At 38.3% G+C, this 23,651-nt stretch overlaps 1 protein-coding gene and 3 pseudogenes across 2 annotated transcripts; 2 read left to right on the top strand and 2 right to left on the bottom strand.

Moving 5' to 3' along the window:
• The first annotated feature begins 424 nt into the window (after positions 1-424).
• On the top strand, positions 425-1,273 carry LOC125220300 (putative proteasome inhibitor; annotated as a pseudogene).
• A 1,405-nt stretch (positions 1,274-2,678) lies between these two features.
• On the top strand, positions 2,679-6,872 carry LOC125220302 (SNW/SKI-interacting protein A pseudogene; annotated as a pseudogene).
• A 4,574-nt stretch (positions 6,873-11,446) lies between these two features.
• On the bottom strand, positions 11,447-14,339 carry LOC125224204 (BTB/POZ domain-containing protein At1g67900-like; annotated as a pseudogene). Its single transcript, XR_016130355.1, has 4 exons — positions 13,806-14,339; positions 13,381-13,449; positions 12,246-13,309; positions 11,447-12,161 (listed from the first exon to the last, which is right to left on the bottom strand). The product of XR_016130355.1 is annotated as a BTB/POZ domain-containing protein At1g67900-like (transcript).
• A 3,222-nt stretch (positions 14,340-17,561) lies between these two features.
• LOC125220303 (uncharacterized) lies at positions 17,562-18,599 on the bottom strand. The gene is made up of 2 exons (XM_048122461.2): positions 17,907-18,599; positions 17,562-17,753 (listed from the first exon to the last, which is right to left on the bottom strand). The coding sequence occupies exons 1-2, from the start codon at positions 18,597-18,599 to the stop codon at positions 17,562-17,564; spliced, it is 885 nt and encodes a 294-aa protein (XP_047978418.2).
• Positions 18,600-23,651: the final 5,052 nt, after the last annotated feature.

Genomic DNA, 23,651 nt, shown 5'->3' with positions numbered 1-23,651 from the left:
TCAATAAGAAGTATTCGAAAAGGTATTATATTTTTTTCATTTTAAAAAAATAAAATTTTATAACTATCATATTTATCTTCTTTTGTACTATCATTTTATTTTTAAAAATAATTTACCTTAAAATATACCTTTTCTTATGGAATATGTTACTTTTAAGACATATTTCACTTTTTAAAAAAGTAAATTAATACATGGTATACCTATTATATATACCTTTCCCTCTTAGTGATCTTAGATTAAAATTCCCTGCCTCCCGCCATCTCCCTCTTTCTCTCTCTCTCTCAACCGGAGCCTTCCTCGACGCCACGCCCTCTTTCTATCTAATTATATTAGTATTGATTTCATTTAAAAGTTATTAAGACTTGAAGAAGAAGAAGAAAGAAAGTAGAGGAAGTATTTTGCTACAACACCCAAAATCTACAATATGGCTACTGAGCAGTCGATTTTGGCAGTGATATGGGCGGCGCGGCCTCAATTCCGCACCGCCTTTGATAAGGCAGCGTACGCCGTCCACGCGTCCTTTGTTGCCACCGGATACGTCCTCCACGCCACCGGTCCTCCTGCTTTCGCTGACGACGCTCTTTCCGTATCCTGCAAAGGTAATTTACGCTAATTTCACTATTTTAGGGTTTGGAATGCTATTTCTCCAAATTTAATATGTTCAATTTGTTGATTGCTGCGGACGTGATTTCGTGCAGATGAAGTTGGGATGGATGGTTGGAACAATGTCGAACATAAGTATGCGTTCGTATCTCAAAGGGTTCAAAAAAGGTGCTCGTGAAGTGCCTTGTGATGAATGATAAATTGATCGTTGATGTTCTCAAGGAAGGAGGCTCCGAGCCTCTGCATCTTGAATTGGAGTAAGTTGAATAAGTATAAGAACTTTGATAGTATTATCTTTGCTTACATATAAAGGGTTTTTCGACTCACTAGTATATCGGTTTGTAGTGCTGGTGAATATGTCCAAGAGGATGCCGGGAGCATTTATGGTTCGCAGTTCAAGAATCTGGGGAAGCTAGTGGAGAATATTAACAAGGAAATTTTAAACAAACTGGATGCTGCATCGGCTTCTAGCTCTAGGTACTTATTTATGTTGGTTGATCGTTGCTCTTTACTTGCTTCTAATGTAACTGTTTTGCTTTCTCTGCATAATCTTAATCTAGGCCTCATGTATCCGTTTCTTAAGTTGCTTTGTTATGTGAACTGTAGTACAGAGGAAGAAAGAGATCGGCTCAGGGTAGGACCTGATACAGAAGACCCTTATCTACCGTGAGTATTGTCTCTCTCTCTCTTTCTGTGGCAGAAAGTAGTATGTATTCTTTGATGAGCTAACACGTGTATCTTCTGAACAGAGGCATACCCCCCGGTTCCCGCTTTGATCCTTATGGACCTCCTAATGTACCTGGATTTGAGCCTGGTCGATTTGCCAGGTAGTTTACACTGATTTCGTTGTCTAGTTGAGTAATGAGTCGAACTGTCCATGACTATGTTTTACCATAGTTTAAATTTTTTCCTCTCTTGATCACAATTAAATACTAGTCTAATATGATGTATATGTGACACAATTTAACATGAATGTATCCAGAAATCCACCAAGATCTGGAGGAGGATTACATCACAGACTTGGAGCGCTTCCATAATGGCTCGGATATGGTCAACGGATGGAGAGTCTACAGCCGAGGAAATAGAGGAGTAGTTTGGCCGGAAATTTAAGAAATTTAACTTTCACGAAGAACAGGAGTATTATAATTTTTAGCTCAATTCACAATATCACGGAAACAAATTAAAATTGATAGTACTACATGATACACTAATAATAATTGACAACGGTTTTAATTTTAAGAATTCCTTCATTTTGATTTTAACGATTTATTTTAAAAAAATTTAATTTCTATAAATTCTTAAAAATATTGCAACACATATAATAAACATTGTTTAGTTGGTATTGTTTCTAGACACCAGTATAATAAACATTTTCTTCTCTTGTTTGGTAGACTTGATTTTTAATTTTGTTGTTCCCATTTATATTCTACGTCTGTGCTTCATGGAGAGTGAAAGCTGACCGTTCTCTATCCTTTATTCTTGTATTGATATAGAGGAAAAATAGGATTTTTTACCAAATTTTAAGAGGTAGTATTCGTACTTATTACTTTATGAAGATATTACTAGTATTTTATACTATTATATTACTTTTATTTTTTAGGTAGAATATGGCGGCCACATGCTATTTTGAATGAGTTATTTGTCTATAAATAATTTGCATTTCTCTTGAAAAAGTTTTAAATTCAAATACATGAATTGTAATTCATCGGACTTTTTCTTAAAGAAACCAGGAGCGAAAAAAAATAACCATAATCTCCAAAGAAAAAACAATCTCTGTTTTCTTTAAATTATTGCATGACTCCATCACGTAGAGTATTTGTAGCATAAATACATAAACTCTGTTAGACAACAAATTTGAAAATTAATACTCCTTTAAAACTTAAAAATTAATAACATCAAAAATGATACAGTATCATTTTAATGCTCATAAATTCTACATTAATTTGTCACTATTACTTTCAAAAATAAGTTTTGGTGTAAAAATCTTCTCCAATTATAAACTAAATTCAAATCATTTGTGAAATAACACCAAATATAGTACTACTACAAAAATTTTGTGAGATAAAAATTTAAAAATGGTTTATATTTCGAATTTGGTGTGATATATACTTAAGAGTAAGAGCCAAAAGCAATCCTAAATATAAGACGATTTTACGATATTAGTCCAGAATATTATCTTTTTAATTATTTAGTCCAACACAATTGAAAACGGGGCAGATTTAGTCCTTTTGGACTAGATAGTTGGGCTATGGAGATTCTTTAACAACATTAATCCGTTTACCCCTTTTTTAAATATAGAAAAATAGTGTACTGAAATTCTTTAGTATTTTAATATAGTTATTAATTTGTATTTTTCTAGTTATTAGGACATCCACGGTGGGACGCCCTAAGTAACACCCTATGCACCGCCACGTCAACATTTTATCATCCTCCCATTCCACCTGCAGTGGAGCGGACTATAGCCCGCCCTAAGGGACTCTCTAAGCATTTTATCTATTATTTGAATATTTAAAACATTACAATACGAACTAAAAAAAACTACAATTTCTCAACGGCGGCGGTTGCGGTTCCAAACTTCTTCAATCATGTCGGTCATGAGCTGAGTATGGTCTTGTTGGTTGCACATTGAGGCCTGTCGCTGTAGAACCGCACCGAAGCCTATCAGTAATCCTCGAGTGACTGGCGAGGTCGCCGTGCTAGAGCTAAACCCGGCTTCATCATCCACCCAATCGGTGACATGTCCACGTTCTTGTTCGACTATCATGTTATGCATGATGATGCACGCATACATGACGTCGGCGATGACTTCCTTGTACCATAAACGCGTCGGACCTTTCACGATTGCCCAAAAGCCCGCTCCACATCCTTCCGCGCGGACTCCTGCTTTGCCGCAAACAAGACTCTCCTCTCACAATTGGGCAACTGATCGTCTTCCAAAAAACAGGCCACCTTGGGTATATGCCATCGGCCAAGTAGTACCCCATATGATGTGTGCGGCCGTTGGCAGTGAACTGGATGGCCAGACCGCGACCCCTGCAATGATCGACGAATAGGGTGGACGAGTTGAGGATGTTGATGTCGTTGTTCGACTCGGCTACACCAAAGTAGGCATGCTAGATCCAGAGGCGGTGTTTAGCGACGGCTTCTAGGATCATCGTCGGGTGGCTGCCCTTGTAGCCGCTAGTAAATTGGCCTCTCCACGCCGTCGGGCAGTTCTTCCACTGCCAGTGCATACAATCGATGCTCCCTAGCATCCTAGGGAATCAGGCTCTGGCAATCATCAGCAGTCGGGCGTCGCAAATATGTGTCGCCAAAAGCCTCCACAACTAACTTACAAAATTTCTTGAGACATTCACAGCCAGTTGTATCCCCGACGTGAAGGTACTCGTCGAACATATCCGCTATTGTGCCGTAGGCCAACTGGCGGATCGCAACCGTGCACTTCTGCAAAGGCGTAAATCCTGAAACTGGAAGTACTCATCACGTCCCTCCAACGTGTGCACAATGCGGAGAAAAAGATCACGGCTCATTCTAAAACGTCGGTGAAAAACATTCGGTCCCCACCTTGGATTCTCGGCAAAATAATCTGCGATCAGACGTTCGTGCCCTACGTCGTGCTTGCGGGGGACATACGTCCGGCGTTGTATCGGGCGATGGGCTCGCGCCACCGCTGCCTGCTCCCGCTGCATTTGTGCCAAGCATTCCGCCTTGGCTTCATTAACGGCATCGAACAAGGCTCGAGTCAAGGCCCGTCTGCAGCCATCCGATTTACTCAAATCGTAGTCGTCGGGATTCATTTTTCAGACGACGAGAGAGAATAATTGTAGAGAAATTGAAGAGATGTGAAATTGGAGTGTGTGAAATGGTAGACAATTGTAGTGTTTAAATAAGAAAAAAAATTGGAAAAAAAAAAAAACAAAACGCGTGAGCATTGTATGACCCATCGTCCGCGTCGTCCACAGTGGCGGACGATGGGGTATCCTCCGCGCATCGTCCGCGGACGATGTATCGGGCACGGACGATGGTTAACCCGTCGTCCGCGATGCTGCAGTGGCGGACGATGCGACGAACGATGCATCGTCCGTCGCATCGTCCGCACCATTGCGGATGCCCTTATGCACATACTTCCTCCATGCTTTATAACCAGTCATATATTAATTCGATATAAATTTAAAAAAAAAATAAAAGAAATTGCGTTCTGACTGTGATTTATATTTTTATATATTTTCATAATGAGAATGTGAGATATAACATGCCCGTCTGCATATAATTGTATCATATTCTCCTTGAAATTTTGTAAAAAAATTAATAAATAGAAGTAAGATCTATATTCCATAACTTTTTCCATCCATTTCTTTACCTTTTTTTTATTTAAAGTTATAGATGTAAACTAAGCATGAAATGGGGAAAAAATATATATTGATATACATGTCATATTCGATCTTTTCCGCATTGGAATTGTAAAGGAGGGTTTATAAATTGAAACACAAGGTATTAAGATCATTACGCATCTTCTCCTCCGTTCGCATTGAAACTTCTTTCTCCTCTCCGCGATTTTCAGTACTCCCTCCATCCCAAGATATTATACCCTTATTCCACTTTGGGTTGTCCCAATACACTTGAACCATTTCTATTTATGATAAAAATTTACTCTACTACCAACTTCACTTACACCATAAACAACTATCTCCTAAATTCTTGTGCCCAAAAGAAAGGGGTCTAATATCTTGGGGCGGAGGGAGTAGTTTTTTATCAATTTGTGATTGATCGTTCGAAAAATTTCTACTCCATTTGTTTATCGCTGATCGAATCGAACCATGGTGGAGTTTGATAATGCGACTAATTCAGTGCCTCCTTATATGAAACGGGTAGGGTTTAAGCCGTCGAAGCGTGAGGATTTTGGGGATGGAGGGGCTTTTCCTGAGATTCACTGCGCGCAGTATCTATTTGGGATTGGGAGGATTCATTATGCAAATTCTTTGAGTCAGGATGAGAATGCGAAGAAGATTGTGTATTCTCAGGACTCGGATCTTGTCCCAGTCTTTGCCAAGGAAGTTGTTGCGAAAGAGGATGGAATGGATCTTGATGAGAAGCAGAGGGAGATTGATGAGACAACACAGCAAACCAAGGTTGCATTGGAGCAGATTGTGAATGTTAGGTTGAATGCTGCGGAATCTAAGTTCATCAGGTATAAGCCGTCTCAGCAGTTGGCATGTGCTAAAGGGAGATTCATTAGCGTGGTGGGAATGGCAGTAGATCCTTTGGAGCATCCCAAGTTCAAGCACAAGAGAATTCCGAGAGGTTCGAGTTCTCCACCAGTCCCCGTCATGCATTCTCCCCCTCGGCCCGTGACTGTGAAGGAGCAGCAGGAGTGGAAAATCCCACCTAGCATATCTAACTCGAAGAATTCTAAAGGTTATGTGATTCCTCTCGACAAACGGATGGCTGCTGATGGCAGTGGGCTGCAGGAGGTTCGGATTAGTGATAATCATGCTAAGTTATCAAAGGCTCTGTATGTTGGAGAACAGAAAGCTAGAGAGGCTGTTGCAGCGTGTTCAAAGGTTCGAAAGGAGATGGTGATGAAGGAAGAGGAGAAGAAAGTTATGGAACTACGGGTGTTGGCACAGAAGGCTAGAATTAAGAAAAGTGGAGTAGCTTCTGCTAATGATGGTGATATGATTGTGGTGTGTGAAAGGGATAGAGATGGCCAAAAGCAAACAGATGATGAGAAAGAGGAAAGATTGACACGGCAAAGAGAGAGAGTGAGGCAAAGAAGACTGGAGGCGAAAGATGGTGGCGTGAGGAAGAAGGGGAAGATAAGCCGGGATAGAGACCGTGATATCACTAAGAAAGTGGCTCTTGGGATGGCCAACACTGGTGCAAGAGGGGGTGATGTTATGTATGATCAAAGGCTCTTCAACCAGGAGAAAGGGATGGATTTGTGTTTTGGTTCTGGCACGGACGACGCCTACAATATCTACGACAAGGGTCTGTTTAATGCACAATCTGCTTTGACTACTCTGTTCAAGCCCAAGAAAGACCGTGATGATGAGATGTATGGTGGTGTTGATGAACAGCTTGATAAGATAAAATGCGTCAAGGTTGACCGGGCGTTCACAGGTACTTCCGAGAGGGCTGGCCCAATAGACATGCCTGTTGAGTTTGACAAGGAGCAAGATCCCTTTGGTCTTGACGAATTCTTGAAGGAGGTCAGGATGAAGGAGAGTGGCGTATCCAAGCGAGATGGCTCAGACAAAGATCTACCCTGAGGAGGTAGATTACCTTTACCTTATGTCCAAGCTTGAAAGCTTCTTTTGACCAAACCCTCTCTTTATACGACTGTTTTGCTACAGCTTGTTTGCTCATAAGTATTTGTGTTTTGATTATCCTCTATCAAGTATATAGATAATATTGTTGCCACTACATCGTTTATCCCATGTATATTTGACTATATCAAAGTTTTCATTTTCTCTAGTCCATATCAATTATTTCATTTTACCAAACAAAATATTTGGTATTGAATTAAAATTCAATTCGTTCCAATTCAATTCCAATTCCAATTTCATGTACCAAACGGATCCTAATTGTTAAGCATTTGTTTTTCAATGCATGATTTTATATAGTGTTGTTTTGTAAGTTGAGTGGAAAGATAATAAAATAGAGATGATGTTGTTTCTATTATAGGAAATATATCAATTCAAATGAAACAATAAAAAAGAAGAATGTTTTATTAATTTGAATTATGATAAATTATTTGTGAATTTGAAGCCAAAATGTTAAATAATAGTGTTATTTGATCATTATTATAGAAGGCAATATATACTTCTTTCATAATAATGTACAAATTTAAATTTTATATACTTCCTCCGTCCCAAGATAAGTGATACGCTCTGATTTTACACTGTTCTAAGGCCATTATTTGGTCCGTTTTGATGTCAAAGTTGCATTACATGTTTATTACTTGCATAATTATCCATTTTGATATTTTGACTATTTAGTGAGAAATGTGCACAATAGAGTTGAAAAGGGGCATAAATAGGTCAAAATCCGGAAGTTGGAGCAGAAGCACAACCCAGCGGTCGGTTGCTGAAAACCAGCCCATAGAGCTCGAAAGCTGTCCGTCGGGCCCCTGGGCCGCTTTGCGCGCAACAATCCCAGTTCAAACCCATTTTTTCGGCGATTCTGAAGTCCAATTAGGGCAGAGCTTCGCGATGGTACCTTGAACATCTACATACTATTCTCTTCTTTTTTGACAAAGCTTCGCAATGGTACCTTGAACATCTCAATTGAAGTTCTGTGGAGGATGTTATGGTCATTCTACGAACGTCATGCGATGCTGTCAAGTGCTGAATTTAGGCAGAAATTCAAGGAAGGAAATAAACTAATCCCTGTGTCCACGAATAGAAGTCCCGTTTTCCCATCTTAGTCCATCCGCGAATAGGAGTCACGGTTCAATTTTACCATAAATGGTAATAGTGTCCTACCTCCCACTAATTCATTCCACTAACATTTCATTTAAAACTAATATATACAAGTGGAACCCCTATTCCACTAACTTTTTTCCACCTACTTTTCTTAATATTTCTTAAAACTCGTGTTGCCCATAAATGAGACTCCTAATGGCGGACGGGGGGAGTATTATCTTGTGAAGTCAAATCTTTTCCTAAACCCATGGAGCATGAAATTTCCAACTAGGAGGACACTTTTTTACCAAGTTTAAACCTTTTTCAAGCATATATATACCTCAAAACCTAATTCATAATATTGACACATTCATAGCTTCCAAAATTGGGGAGCCCCTAAGACTCCTCCTCCACCCTTAGTGTGTAACCTACTTTGTGCCACATGGCTATACTTATCTGACTCATTCTAGTAATGCATGAATTGTACTAGGGTATCATAACTATGTTTTGTGAAACTATAATTGTGAAAGCTTTATCCTTGAAATTTCACTCTTTGCCTGATTTGCTTTGGTTATTTGAATGTTTTGTTTTATTTGTTTTATTTATTTTTGCCTAGTTAATTAATTCACCCCAAAACTTGTGTTTCTCTAGATATTATATGATGCTTAGTACATGATAGATAGTTGCAAATATATTCTCTGTGTTCGATATCCTGGTACTGACATTTAGCTATACTAGATCTACCTTGTATATTTGCAGATATATTTAGTGCTAAAAATAGTGTATCAAGTGTTTGGTGCCGTTGTTGGGGAATATTATTTCTTTAAGCTTATATTGTAGAAAGGTTGATAAATCTAATTTAGAGTGTAATATTATTTAATTGCATCTTTTCTTTTGATTTTTTTGGGGTACTTGAGGAGAGCACAGAACATAACAATGGATGCGTTTCAATATTGGAGACAACCGACATGGGCATACACAATCAATGAAGAACCTGAGCAAAATTACCATGGACGTAAAATCATATTACAAGAACTTGAAAGACAAAGAGAGGACAGGCTACAACAAGCAAGAGAAATTAGTATGGATAATATGATGAAGTCCTTGGAGAAGTCATGTGAAGAGATCAAGGAAGGACTTGAAGATATTAGCAAGATGATGAGTGAGGTGATACTTCTATATTTTGAAGAAAAATCAATCATTGAAGAAGAAAAAGAGGAAGAAGTTGCAGAAATCCCCCAGAGTTCTACTGAGTTCAATCAAGATGAACCAAACGAACCATCATGTTCAAGCTCAAGTGACCATGACCATGCTTCCCCATAAAGATGAAGAAGATGAGACGAACAAAATTATGGTTAATTCTTTCAAACCCTCTCTCTCTCTATAATGATAATTCCTTTTATTGTTGAAAAGGCTGATTTTAGTGAAGATTTACAGTTAAGTCATGCATGGAGGAAATGTAAGAGCAAAACTGAAAAATCAAAGTTCAAGCTAAGAAGTTGTCCAAAATATCTGAGGTACAATTTGTGTGTGTTCAATCTTATATGTCCATTGTCAAATTCTGTGTTTGCTCAATCTTCAGCTGCAACACTTGATAAGCTCCGTTTAGCGCGGGTGAGATATAAAGTTCCGTGTTGATTGTTTTCTTGTTTTTGTTAATTTTCTAGTTTTGTTTGTTTTTCCTTCGTAGAGCTGAAACTAATAGTAGCTTTTATTTTTAGTGTCTTTTGCTTTAATTTTGTAAAAAAAAAATATTCTTTTTCGTTGAAATTATTTTTTTACTGGATCAGCGGTCTGCTGAGTTAATTTAAGTGGCCCGCCATGAGAAGAACAGTGAGGACAGATCATCCACATCGGTACGCTGAATTGCAGCTGAGACGTGTCAGGCACGAGATTTTCGTATAAAGTATGTTTCTTCCTTCCTTCTTTCATTCTTTTTTCTCTTTTGATTTATTTTTCGTGGTACTTGAGGAGAACGAGGATCAACAACAAAGGCTTTCTTGTAACGCTTTAATTTTAGCTTTGCTTGGGTTTTAATATTTATTTTCGTTTATTAATAAAAAAACTTAAAAAAATAAAATATTTATGTTTTCGTTTTTTATAAAAAGAAAAGAAAAAAATTTGTATGTTCATTTTTGTACAAAAAGGGTTTTGGGAAAAAAATGGGAGTAGGTTCAGTGGTCCATTGAGTTTAACTAAGCTGCCCGCCATGAGAAGAACAATGAGCACAGATCATCCACAGTAGTCCGCTGCAGTCAGCGCTTGAGTTTAAATTCTTCAAAATTTACTCTATATATTTTTGCCCCTCTAAAGATTATTTTCTGGCTCTGTCCCTATTAATTACACACTGACACTTCAAATTCACATCACACAATTAAATTCTTTGGATTCTACCAAGTTGTTCTTGTGCTCAAATGTCAACCAACACAAGGTACGTTCTTCTCATAATTTATGTGCATTGATCTTGAATTCTTTCATTGAATGACTTTATTGTTGGTATAAATTTTGGTTATTTGGATTGGAGTTTGATGGAGTGTGATATACTTGTGATAAATTGTTGGTGAATTTGTGAGTTGGATTTATTGGAATTAATTATTGTTGGGTGTGCTTGGTAGGATGTAAAGTCGAGCCGAATACTATAGCTTGGCTCATCCAACATTCATCTATATGATGTTTGAGCTTAACCTTGTTAAAAGCCCATGCATGCTCGAAACAAAGGCTCGGAACATATTTAAATTATGCCCTTAATTAACATGCTAGTCAAGTCTCAAGTTCAATCGACGATATAGTACATATGTTTTTGTTGATCAATTATTGTCATAGTCATGAATGTGCTTTTATACGTGTGGCGCAAACAATATCCCATATTGGACAATGAATAAGAGTTGCAAGTATATAAATGGACCCCAACTCCATTAGTATGAGGTCTTTTTGAGGAATATCCCAGGAGCAAAATCGTGAGGGCTTTGCCCAAAGCGGACAATATCATACTAATGTACAGTTCGGGTTGTACTGCTGAACCCTAACAGTGGTATCAGAGCCCTGGTTCAGGGGTGGGGGCTGTGTGGCTCGAGGTTCGGTGGATTGCGCTTGCAAGCTCTCTAATGCCTCAGTGTGAGCTCGATCAAGACCTGTGATGACCTGGCGACCTGTAACATATGTGGACGTGTGGTCTTGTCTGGTGGTCTTGGTTTGAGGGGAGGATTATGGGGGCAAACAATATCTCACATTGCAGAATAAACTAGAGTTGCAAGCATGTAAATGGGCTACCCCAACTCCATTGGTATTAGGCCGTTGGGGAGTATCCCAAGAACAAAACCGTGAGGGGTTTGCTCAAATCGAACAATATCATATATTAGGGAGTTTGGGTATGCATCGTTCAGTGAGTTTTGAGACATTATAACAAATGTCGTTTGGGTTAAAACGTCCTATATCTTAAATCAAGAAAGTATTTGTCTCATTAAAAATATACAACAAAGTTAGCCTGCTGCAATATTTTGCAATGAGTGCTTCATTATGCAAATTATAAATAACTAGTACGAGTACTACATTCACTACACAAAACTACAAATACACTATGCTATTTTGCACGAAGAGAATTTTCCTAACAGAAATTTCAGTCCTACCAAAAATAGTAACCTATTTCCTTATGATCTAATATTGGTATATTCAACAAAAAATCTCTCAATTCTTTTCACTTGCACTTGTACTAATATGCCATAGCTTGCTGAACATCCTCTTAGATCTGCTAGGCATCATGCTCAAAGACTTCATCTTCGAAGGCTTAACAACGCGATCACTCTCCACGTCATGATCCTCACCCAGCCTCATCTTCAGTATCGAAATGCTAGACTTTGGCGAATTTATCCTGGAGGCGCTCCACTTGTCCTCCGGTGGCAAGCTGCTGAACGGGGGCTTCGCCTTTGAAGGAGTCGGGCGCCCTTCCAACAACACCTTGATGTTGCTTTGGATCTCGGCCACATGGCCTCCCTCTATTGAAGCCCGTACCTTCTCAAAGAAGAAAACCTGCACCACTACCCTTAAAGGGAGCATCTCGTTCCGTGCAGCATGCGTGCATGCTTCCACAGATAGCTTCTTGCAGTCGAGGATTTGACAGAGACTTTTCCTCTCTCCCTTGCTCAGCTCCGGATGCTCCTGTATAATTAGTCCGGAAAACCAAAGTGATCAAGAACACCTCCTTCTGAATTATGATCAATTAAAGTGAAATTCATTTGCTACCTTTAAGTAAATATCAATGGCTTTGTAGAGATCATCATGAACAACCCTTGCAATATCTGGTATTGCTTCAGCAATGGCTATGAATTTGGACATAGGAAGATTAGCATCTCTTGTTATCTCTAGCAAGAATTCATCTACAAGCTTTGCAATCCTGAGTGCTGCAGAGGATGATCTCCTCCTCTCTTGAAACTCGACATCAACGCCCTGAGCGGACCGGTACACAAACTCCTCCAACAAGACTAAAACGACATCCACATCATGCCTCGTCCCATTTTCACAGCAGCTGGGCAGTAAAAGGTCGCCGACTATGGCCTCTCTAGCTGAAGCCCTGCCCTTTTTTCCAGCTCTTTCTTAGACGAGACGGAGGCTTTCACCACATTAGCTGCCTTGAGCAGTTTCAGCAGAAAACTGCAAGAAACAGCCCCTTTCTCAGCTGGTAATAAGCTTACAACTGATTCCAAAATCAGCCTATTCCTTGAATGTACTTCACCATCATCATGATGCATTTATCCAAGTTTGGGAGCCAACGCGACGAGTAGGCTCTCAAAGCATCACCGACGAGGCGAGAAGGTACGTTCCCACCAGACTTGATTGCCACCATCACTCTCCAATAAAGATCTATCCCCAATTCGGCCAAGTCCTCACCCCACCACCCTTTAGTCCTATGCCTATGGCTTCCGGTCATCCCCACCTCCTCTGGGTGTGACAGAACCCTCGAGGCAACAGCCTCAATGCACCTCCCAGTCACCCCAACCTCCTCCGACAGCGAGGGGAAGGCCTTGGTGGTCTGCAATGTCACAATGGAGACTCTCCATCCACGAAGGATGCAAGAATTCAAGAAAACCTCAACTTTGTATATGAGATTGCCCTTCTCTGCTTCCTCTATCATTTGGAGATATTCTGCTGCACAACGGACTGAGACGACGCTGAAGGCACTGAGCGTGATGTCGATGCCGTAGCAGAACTTGGCACAGAGCTCGAACGCCTCCACCCCCACCGATTCTGCATACAGCCTCTGCAGGCGGAGGCATATCGATAGCAGAGGAAACTGTGCTTGCAAACAGCTATATATCCATAAATATTTATATTTGTAGGATCAATTCTCAAATGCAATCAAAATGAGCATGAAATTCACCTTAGGAGTAAATATCTGTTCCCTTTTACTTGCACTATAAGATCACTTGAAACTTCACAAGAAACAGACCTGAAAAAAAAAACAAAAACACATCTTATTTCCAGCAAGATTGCATTTTGATCATGAATTCTTGCAGTCAAGCAAAAAGTGTACAAAGATGACCTGAAAAAACAAAAAATAAAAACAAAAGTTCTAGCAAGATTTAAAAACAGAAATAAAAACAAAAAATAAAAACACATCTTAATTCTAGCAAGATTGCATTATGATCATGAATTCTTGCAGTTAAGCTAAAAGGGTACAAAGATGACCTGAAAAAACAAAAAAAAACACATCTTGATTGCAGCAAGATTGCATTTTGATCAAGAATTCTTGCAGTTAAGCTTAAAGGATACAAAGATTTAATCATTTCTTGACAAAACAATCACCTTACAGCCTCTGTGGTGTAGAATGTATCAGGCCGAGATCCCAGCTTCATAAACTTCATCTCTGGATCTTTCTTTCCTTCTTCTAAAACTATCCAAATCCAACATCAACACACCATTTTCGGGATTCAGACAAGAGCAAGAGACAAAAAAGGAAGCCTTGCTCTTCACTTTGTTAGCATAACACAAGACTTTTAAATCCCCCCACCAAAATCTAAGAAAAGGGAAGAAACTGATATCCCACGCTTGAGGGAAACTTGAAGCTAAAGGTGTAGAAGAAATAGAAAAATAGAAATATTTATAGAAATACATTCATAATAACTAGCTACGAGATTCATGATATTTATGTATGATGCACGAATGAAAATAAAATAAAATAAAAATTGGAAGTCCAGATATTTAAACCACTCCATAAATATAAGTCACTTCTGTCAAATTCTCCACCTTAAATTGATATGGACATGAGAAACAAATGAAAAAAGAAATCTACACCCTATTTAACGATTATTAAGACTTTTTTCAAAAGTGTCACGCCCTATCTAGTGAAGATGATATGAAATAGTTTGAAGGTTTATGTTTTTGGTTTACACAATCAGCCCTCTGGTGAGTGGTGACTGTTTACGGTACTATATGAATATTAATATATACATGTGCAAAAGGAGTACATAATTAACACCCTATAATATATACTCCCTCTGTCCGCGAATAAGAGTCCCGTTTTTCTATTTTGGTCTGTCTGCAAGAGTCACAGTTCATAATTACTATAAATGGTAAAGAGGTCTTACCATCCACTAACTCAATCCACTCACATATCATTTAAAACTATATATACAAGTGAGACTCTTATTCCACTCACTTTCTTTCATCCACTTTTCTTAATCTTTCTTAAAACATGTGCCGAAAAAAATGAGACTCCTATTCGCAGGTGGTGGAAGTACATACTTTAGATCAAATTTAAAATGGATGAGTTGAAGGAAAACATGTATTTCCCCGTCTCGATTTAGTTGATAGATTTCTTTTGACTGATATTTAGGAAATTGATGTTTAAAAGTTAAGTGAAGAAAAAATAAAATAAGAATGAAAAGAAAGTAAAATAGAGAAAAAAGAGTAATGAAAGAGAAATGATAAAGTTTTTATTAATAAAGAAAATAGAAAAAAATAGATTGGCACCGGAAAGAGTATTATAATAGCTACATAACATTTTCATTATAAGAGTAAAATAGTCAAATATGTGTCGATAACGTGGTTTTATACACTTCATTTTAAATTAATCGTTATTTTTTGGATTTGTAATTGATCATAATTTGATCTAATAGAAGTCACAAATGTTATTATTATTACTATTATTATTGCTATTATTATTGCTATCATTATTATTATTATTATTATTATTATTATTATTATTATTATTATAAATTATGCACATATCCAATTTAATAATGAAACTGAATTTGAAGGAATTGATTACTAAATCCAACCTACTCAAAATCAAATAGCATGGAAGTTGTAACCCATAAACTCACTAATCTAAGTCCAAAACAAATCCTCTATGTGAATGACACAAATTGTAAACTAATTAGACAAACACAATTACCCCTATTCTCGACGACTTGGGATTCTTTCTTGTTCTTTTTCTCACCCAATTTATTGATCAGAATTCACTATTCGATGTGAAAATACCATGTGTAAAAATGAATATTCTTCTAAATTGCTAAATGAGATTAGGGTAGTGATAAAATGCAAACTCATATATTTTACAAACTTCAAGCTTTTCAACACAGTGTCAACACAACTTCAACGCAATATCGATACAATGTCAATACAATGTCAACACAATATTAACATAATGTCAACACGGTGTCAACCGTTGACACTGTGTTGATATTTTTTTTTGCTAGTATTTTATCATCTGTTGACATTTTTTAACGATCCAGATAATAGTTTGAAATTTATACAATATTTAGAGTTTGCATTTGATCACATTCCATTGATATTAACCTTCCTCCGTATTTTCCAAAATTTCTCAATGTTAATCATATCATCCATTATTATTATCACCCTCAGTTTGGTGGGTTAATTCACTTTGGGAAAGAGGAAAGTATGTGATTTGATAATAATAGTTTGATGGATTGATCCGTCTCTGTCGCCGAATCAAGAATACTATCTTCAAAAGTTGAAGATGGAGAGGGATAGTATGGAAGAGGCATTACAAAGGAGAGTTCCTATGCAAGATATACTTCAAGACGAAGTTTGTTCAAAAAACGATGACATTGAAGCACTCCAACATGTTGTCGACAATCTGCGTTGCACAGACAAAAATCTGAAAATGGCTATTGTGTTTTTATGTGTTGTCATTTGGCTAATTATCTAAGTTATGTAGTACAATTATCTAGGCTATGGACAACTACTTTATCTATGATGTTTTGTGTCCCTTTGTAGTCGAATTCCATAACATATTTTTGTGATATTAATGCACTTGTTCCTTTCAAAAAAATGCAAATGAGTTAATGCGATCAAACACGGCAGTAGTACGAAGTGGATTATTACATATCAGTAACAAAATAGGACAAATCCATCCATTAGTCCAAACTACATCAGTCAAGCTAAATGACATAGTATGATTGTCTAAAATCCATACAAAATACACACATTAAATCCATACAACTGACACAATTGTTTCAAGGTTCAAACTAAAAGATAACAGCAGTAAAGTTCTCAAATGCCGGTGTGACTTTCTTGTGTAAGAATAGCTCCAACAGTAGTAAAGTTCTCAAATGTCGGTGTGACTTTCTTGTGTAAGAACAGCTCGAGTATCAGATCCACCTCCACGACGACCTCCACCTCTTTTTCCACCTCGACCTCTGCCTCTCCCTGGAACAGCAGTGGTGCCAGTCGGTGTTGTGGATTGCAGTGGCGCCTTCCGAGGTCTCCCCATTTTGGCCTGAAAGTTGACTAGTTATTTCACAGGCCTTAGATAAACATGTATAATATCGACAGTTACTTACCTGTGGTTTAAGTGGCTTCTCAATAGTATCATTTTTGCAAGTCCTAGAGTTGTGGCCTTCTTGCAAGCAATTCTGACAAGTCATAAAACATATTTTCCTAAGCCTATTTGGGTGCACTGGATCCTTTTCATATGGATCCCTCCTCCTCACCTTCTTAGGCCTACCCAGCATCTTTCTAACAGGTAGTGGAACAACGGGATAACCTTCTGCAGACGGCCATAATTTCTCTCCATTCAAAGCTGGCAGCCCATAACCATAAGCCAACTTATACATACTAACTGTAAAGTACTCATGAACATAGTCATCCACATTATGCTTGAGGAAGTTAATAACATCACATCCATGCACACAAGGGATTCCAGTCAACTCCCATTTCCTACAACCGCATAGCCTCAAGGAAGGAGTAACAACGAACCTATACTGGAAGTATCTGACTTCAAATATCCCACCTATTGAAGGAATACTTGTGAAATTTCTACTCTTATAAATTATATTATCAATTTTCTTCCTCACTTTTGGACAAATACTTGAACTCTTCTTAGCACCCTCAATGTCTACATTCTTCCTATACAACCTGTCCATAGTGCAGTTCTAATATCCTCTAGCATGTCTATGATGTGTTTACTCCTTGACTCAAGAATATATGCATTGAAACATTCACATACATTGTTTAGAATTGCATCATAGCGTTGAAGTGGAGTGAGAAAGGCCTTACAGAAATTGCTAGAATCTTGTCCATCAGATCAACATAAGCCTATCCATCTTCTTTTTCTAACTCTCTACATGCACCAACATACTCCTGCATGTATGTACTTCTAAGTAGCTTCCAGAAAAGCTGCTTCAATGCTGGACCTTTGTGAGTTTTCTTCCAATTTGCATAAATATTTCTGGCACAATTTATGTGCTCAGCCATTGAAATAATCTCCTTCACAGCATTCTCAAGGCCCTGCATTATTATAATAATTATTAGTACAGTATAGTATAGTAGAGAACATGCATGTCCAGAACTCACAATATTCCTTTTGTTGGTCACTGATGATTGTAAATCCCACTCCAGCTCCCAGGTTCAACTCCTCAGCCAGAATTTTAATGAACCAACTCCAACAAAGCTCATTTCAACTTCAACCACAACCCATGCTATAGGGTACATCTGATTGTTACCATCTGTCCCTACAGCTGACAGCAAGATCCCTCCTAGATAAGTCTTTGGGAAAGCACTATCTAACCCAATGACTCTCCTACATCCCTCCATGAAACCCTTTTTTAAACCACTGAACCCAATATACATTGCATTAAATACTGCACCTACATCCACATGCAGTTCAAACCTGCCCTCTCTGTCAGATCTACAAAACTCCAAAGTATAGCTACTTAACTTTGCATAATGCTCTTCCACAGTGTCCACCAACATATCAATGGCCTTCCTCTTAGCATGATACAACCTGCACTTTGTTGCATCAAAAGCATACCTTTGCATCAGGTCTCTACCCAAATCTTTGCAGCTCATTGAAGGATGAAGCCTAAAGACATGTAAATACTTGCTAGCAATCCAAGTAGATGTGACAAGCTTATTCCTCACAGCTCTTGGACAAGTGTGAACATCATCCGATTTCTTTATTACCACAACACCATTTTTAGAAACCAAACTACCTGAACAGAACCATGCACAAGGATCATGACAAGCTGCTTCAAATTGTTTCTTGTTTGCTCTCTTGAAATGAATTTGCCAATCATTTTCCACTGCATTATCTGTGATGGCATCTCTAGCTTGCAAACCATCAACAAAGCTCATGCCCACAGAGAATTTCAGCAGCTTGTGATCACATGATCAGACCTAGGATCATACATTACCTTAGCATGTTTGTCCCTAGTTCTTCTAGCTTCATCTTCAAAATCAGTTGAGTCTGAGTATATGGCATCTTCTTCAGAGTTCTCATAGTCTGATACATAGTCACTCTTCTTACCTCCATCAACCAACCCATGAAACATGTCATCAGTTATAACAAACACTTCTTTCTGTTTGAGTTTCAGTTTCAGTTTCCTCCTACCTTGGGTGTATTCTTCATCTTCAGAAACTAACTCTTCAGCATCCATGTCATCATCTGTTTCCCCCTCTTGACAAGATGGTATATAAATCCCATCTTCATCACTGTCAACAAATACCTTAGAAGTTTCATCACCTACTACCTCAAAAGCTCCAACACCTACTACATCAGAAGCTCCAACACCTTCTACCTCAGCAGCTCCAACACTTACTACCTCACCTACCCTTCTAACAAATATTCTGTCCCAATCTTACTCACAGATGCACTCTTAGAGCCTGTCTCAGTCATGCTCACAGTTGTACTCCTCTTACTCTTTTTCCCCAGATGGACTCATAGAGCCTGTCTCAGTCATGCTCACAGTTGTAGTCCTCTTATTCTTGTTCCCGGATGCACTTCCAGAGCCTATTTCAGTTATGCTCCTTGATGCACTTCTGGAGCTTCTCTCATCCTGCCTCCCAGATGCACTTGTACAATTAACAACTAACTCTTCTTTAGACTGGAACAAACACTTTTGTACACTCTTTTCAACATTCTTATTAAATGTATTCTCAATACTATCTTCAACAGCTTTATTCTTCCCATTTTTAACAGTTGTTTCCTTCTTTCTCTTTGTGGTAGACTGTGTGTTACTCTTCACCACAGACTCAACCTTGGACTTATTCACAGACTGAATAATATTCTGCTTCTTACCTTGACCACCCAAATTCTCTACCACAGTAGTACGCCCATCAACAACATACACTTTGCACATCTGAGTTCTGACTTCCATTAAACGAGATATCATTTGCATCACTTAAGCCTCTTCCACCTCTGAAACCCTAACTTGTTCAATTCATCCACCAAATCAAAATAATCAAACCTATCTGGATCAAAATCACAAAATCACAACCTACTGCTGCAATTGATCCACCTTCATATCTCCCAAACTTTCCATCGGGGACAAACTGGCCCCCATGATGAAAAAAAATGTCAAATGTCTGCCTGATAGATTCAAAAATAAATCTTAATCAAATTTAAGGCAAACGATGCAATTGGGGAAAAAAATATGACTAACTAAAACCAACAAAACCTTACTACATCGGGACCATTTACCATTTCTCCAAAAAGATGAAACAACAACAAATATGGGAAAAAACATGGGGAACGATATTTTCAAATTAATCTACAAAGAAGGTTGGTTGTCACACTCACGGGTTGACTGACATCGCACAACGAGTCGCTTCAGGAGAGGAAACCCTAGCCTAGTAGCTCGTTGAAAACAAGAGAAGAAACCGTAGCAGGTCGCCGTGGTCGCCGTCCAGGTCGACGTCGCCGCCTTTGTCCCCGTCCTCGTAGTTGAACTTATGGGATAGACGACGTCGCCGCCTTTGTCCCCGTCCTCGTAGTTGAACTTATGGGATAGAGCGTCGTGTTAATGGGATTATCGATTTGGGATGAGTTTTTGAGTATCGATCTAGGGTTCCAATTTGGGGGGATAATTTGGGAGTGTTGATTTTGAGAGTGTTTTTTTTGGTGTGAAAGTCGTTTAAGTGTGGAATTTGTGGATTTTTAATGGCTTCACCAACTCATCGCCCACTAAGCAATTTAACACCCAATAAGCAGCCACATCAGACAAAATATGCCACGTACGCAACCTAATTGTCGGAGTGTTAGAGTTTGTATACTAGAAATCACGTTTCGAGTGATTGAATGCTGTAAAAATCTTATTTTATTTTCCAAGGAATAAAACAGATTATTTTTGTCAGAATGTTGTTACGTTTTACATTTAATGGATGTTCATGCATGTTTAAATGTATAAGTTAACTTAACAAAGTCTAAGTCTTTGTTTTAGTAGACCGGTTAAGGGCGGCGTCCACTTTAAGGTGGCACGGTCAGTCCTAAACTAAGAAAAAGATGAATTTCACAACCTAGTTGGAATTATACTATCCATCGAGAAAGGTTGCAATGTCAGTCCGCATATTTCTAAGCCTTACTGAAATAAAATGACATTGGTGTGGTATAGCACTGAACGGATCTAACAGCAAGACTTGCCCTTAGGCTATCTACAGAAAGGCGAGGTCTTGATAAATATTTGTTTCTTAATCAATGTAGGTTAGCATTGAGCATACGGTATTGATCATGCATTACTTTGACTTATCAAATGGTGCGGGTTTTTCGTAACCCAATAAACCTGATATATTGGGTAATGGTGATTAATATCTAGCGGTGCTAGGATTGCTATTTTATTGAATCGTGCGCGAGGAGAGTCTCGTTTGATAATGTACTCAAGAGGAGCACGAAACAAGGTTTTATGATTCAGAACCTAGCTAATTGGAGTTTGATTACTCTATGAATAATAAATAAGCGTTTCATGCTAAGTCCACTCTTGGAATTAATTAGAAGCTAATTAATTAAGTCCATAGCAGACATTAATTAATTAATGGACATTTTTATCTTAAGCGCGGGAAATGAAAGTTAATCGGAAACCCGGATTACTTATAATTTCGGATTTGGATGGGGAGAGTTCAACATTACTTCTGTAGTGGCTGCTCGTAATATTCCAATTAAACTTATATTAAATTGTGGGTTCAATGTAATTAGTAAAAAGTAAATTGGATGAGCCCATATCCAAAACCTTCCATAGATCCCTGTCTGGGCCCAAAAGGAACTTAATATAAATAGGAGAATAAAGAAGACAGAAAACAAAAGTTTTAACACTAAAATTTTCGTCCCCCTCTAGCTGAAGAGGAGCTCGAAATTTTATCCTATTCCAAAAAGGATTTCTTCTGTCTTCTTTATTTAAGTCATAGTATTCTGGTGAGATCAGCCCACACTGATATCGGAGTACAGTTCGGGAACCAGAGAGAAGATTTGTGGTCTAGTATTCAAAGCGTCACGTAGAGAAGCTACTAGTCAATTTCAATTCTTTTGAGAATTAATTAGGTATTATTTCTGCTCCGTAGAAAAGCATGTTTTAGGTTTCAATATTCTTAAAGCATGATTAATTCAAGTTATGAGCATGATACATGTGAGAATTACGCGAATAGATTTTTTCTAAATAATCCACTAAATAGATATGATTATTATGTGATTTATTTGTGCGATTAATAATTGTTAAATTATGTTAATCCGTCGCACCGCTTCCGATGCCAGTTCCTTCAATTGGTATCAGAGCCAGTCTTTGGCTCTGATTATTTGGATTTAAATTTCACAAAATTCATTTATGCATGTGTTATTTGATTTCGAAGCATGTTCTTGTATTTTATTGTTTATTTTTATGCATGATGAACTCAAGAACTATTGAATCAAAGAACTTGAATTATTCTATCTTATGAGATGTACGATTCGTCGGCGCTTGCGCCGGGACGAATCGCACTACATGCGATCGAAGAGGGATGTCGAATTGAGTGGGAGCATGGGAGGCGATCGATCAGCGATGCGCTGACGAGGATGGTCTCGTGCGCACCGCCGGAGAATAACCGTCGGTCCCGGTGCTGCCTGGAAATCGCGCCGATCAAGGATGGATCGATGCGATCACGCGGCGGCGAACACGAGCATGGGCTTGTCCATGCCGCCGGCGAGACCGCGATGCAGATATTCCTTGAAGCCGACGGCGGATCAACGGTGGTGGAGATAGAACAAGCTCGCTGCTTGTCCGAGAGCAGCAGCTTCTTTCTGCCACGACAACCCTAACCCTAACCCTAAAACGAAAACCTAGTCGAACCCTAAATAGCACCACGCCGGACCGGAGCCGCACCGCCACGTGCGGTTGCTGCTGGTTCACGGCAGGTTGACGTCGGGCAGGGAGATCTGCCGGAGCATCGCGGCGACAGCCGCGGGCTGGTTGGTCACGACGGAGGGAGTCGCGGTGTCTTCACGCCGGAGAGGGAAGAGGAAGTGGCGCGCCTCGCGCACGCTAACGCCGGGGAAGGCTGGACTGCGAATTTGCCATTCCGGCGAGCTTATCTCCGGCGAATCTTCGTCGTGTTGATTCGTGCAAACCTCGAACAACAAGATAACGATGGAAGATTATTTTAATGATTATTTGATTCATAAATTAAAAGATATCATTAAAAATAATATTATTTAATGAAATAAAATATTTTGGAAATATTTCCCTTGATTTTAGGAATATTTTGATTATTTTCTATATCTATGGAATATTCTATATCCTAGATGATATAGATAAGAATAATTTAATAGTTTCCTAATTATTATATATATCTAGAATCCTTAACAAGATTGATATATACAAGATTACATTAAATAATATAAAATTATATTCTTCAATCTTGAATATGGAAATTATATGAATTTAATTTTTCATGTCTAATTAAGATTATAAATAATGTACTTTATTTTAGATATATCTTATAGTATGACATGAATAAGAGTTAAATTCTAGATTAATAAATTCTTAAACTAAGATAATAAAGATAGTAAAAGATTTAATTATCCAGTAAATTAAATACCAACAGAATTTAATTAGTCTTAATCTGCCATAAGGCTAAAGGATAATTAATGAAAAACCATAACCCAAATATCTAAGCGATAATTATGAACTAAAAGTTTATATATGGTCTCCATCGGTTAGACTGCCAAATTTTGTGAAGCTGATTTTCTAATATTGCCACCTGCAAAGTAGGGACAATAATCCTATGAAAACAGTAAGTTCATAAGGGCGGACTTCTCACATAATAAATAGAATGAACTAGAAAGTGGTTCCCAATATTATTGCCACCTGCAAAGTAGGGACAATAATACTAAGGAACTGCGAGTTTCAAGGTTAAATCAGAAATTATGAGATAGCTTGGTTTTGT

Source organism: Salvia hispanica, chromosome 1 (genome assembly GCF_029641045.1).
Source record: "Salvia hispanica isolate PSC_SH4W2 chromosome 1, Shi_PSC_v1, whole genome shotgun sequence".
NCBI classification, from domain to species: domain Eukaryota; kingdom Viridiplantae; phylum Streptophyta; class Magnoliopsida; order Lamiales; family Lamiaceae; genus Salvia; species Salvia hispanica.
Note: the sequence above shows the minus strand (reverse complement) of the source record. Positions and strands in the feature narration are given on the sequence as shown.

Coding starts and splice junctions, on each gene's coding strand:
- LOC125220303 (XM_048122461.2), bottom strand. CDS start 18,599: ATGAGCTTTGTTGATGGTTTGCAAGCTAGAGATGCCATCACAGATAAT. Junction 17,754..17,906: donor TTGAAATGAGCTTTGTTGGA/GTTGGTTCATTA, acceptor ATAATAATGCAG/GGCCTTGAGAATGCTGTGAA.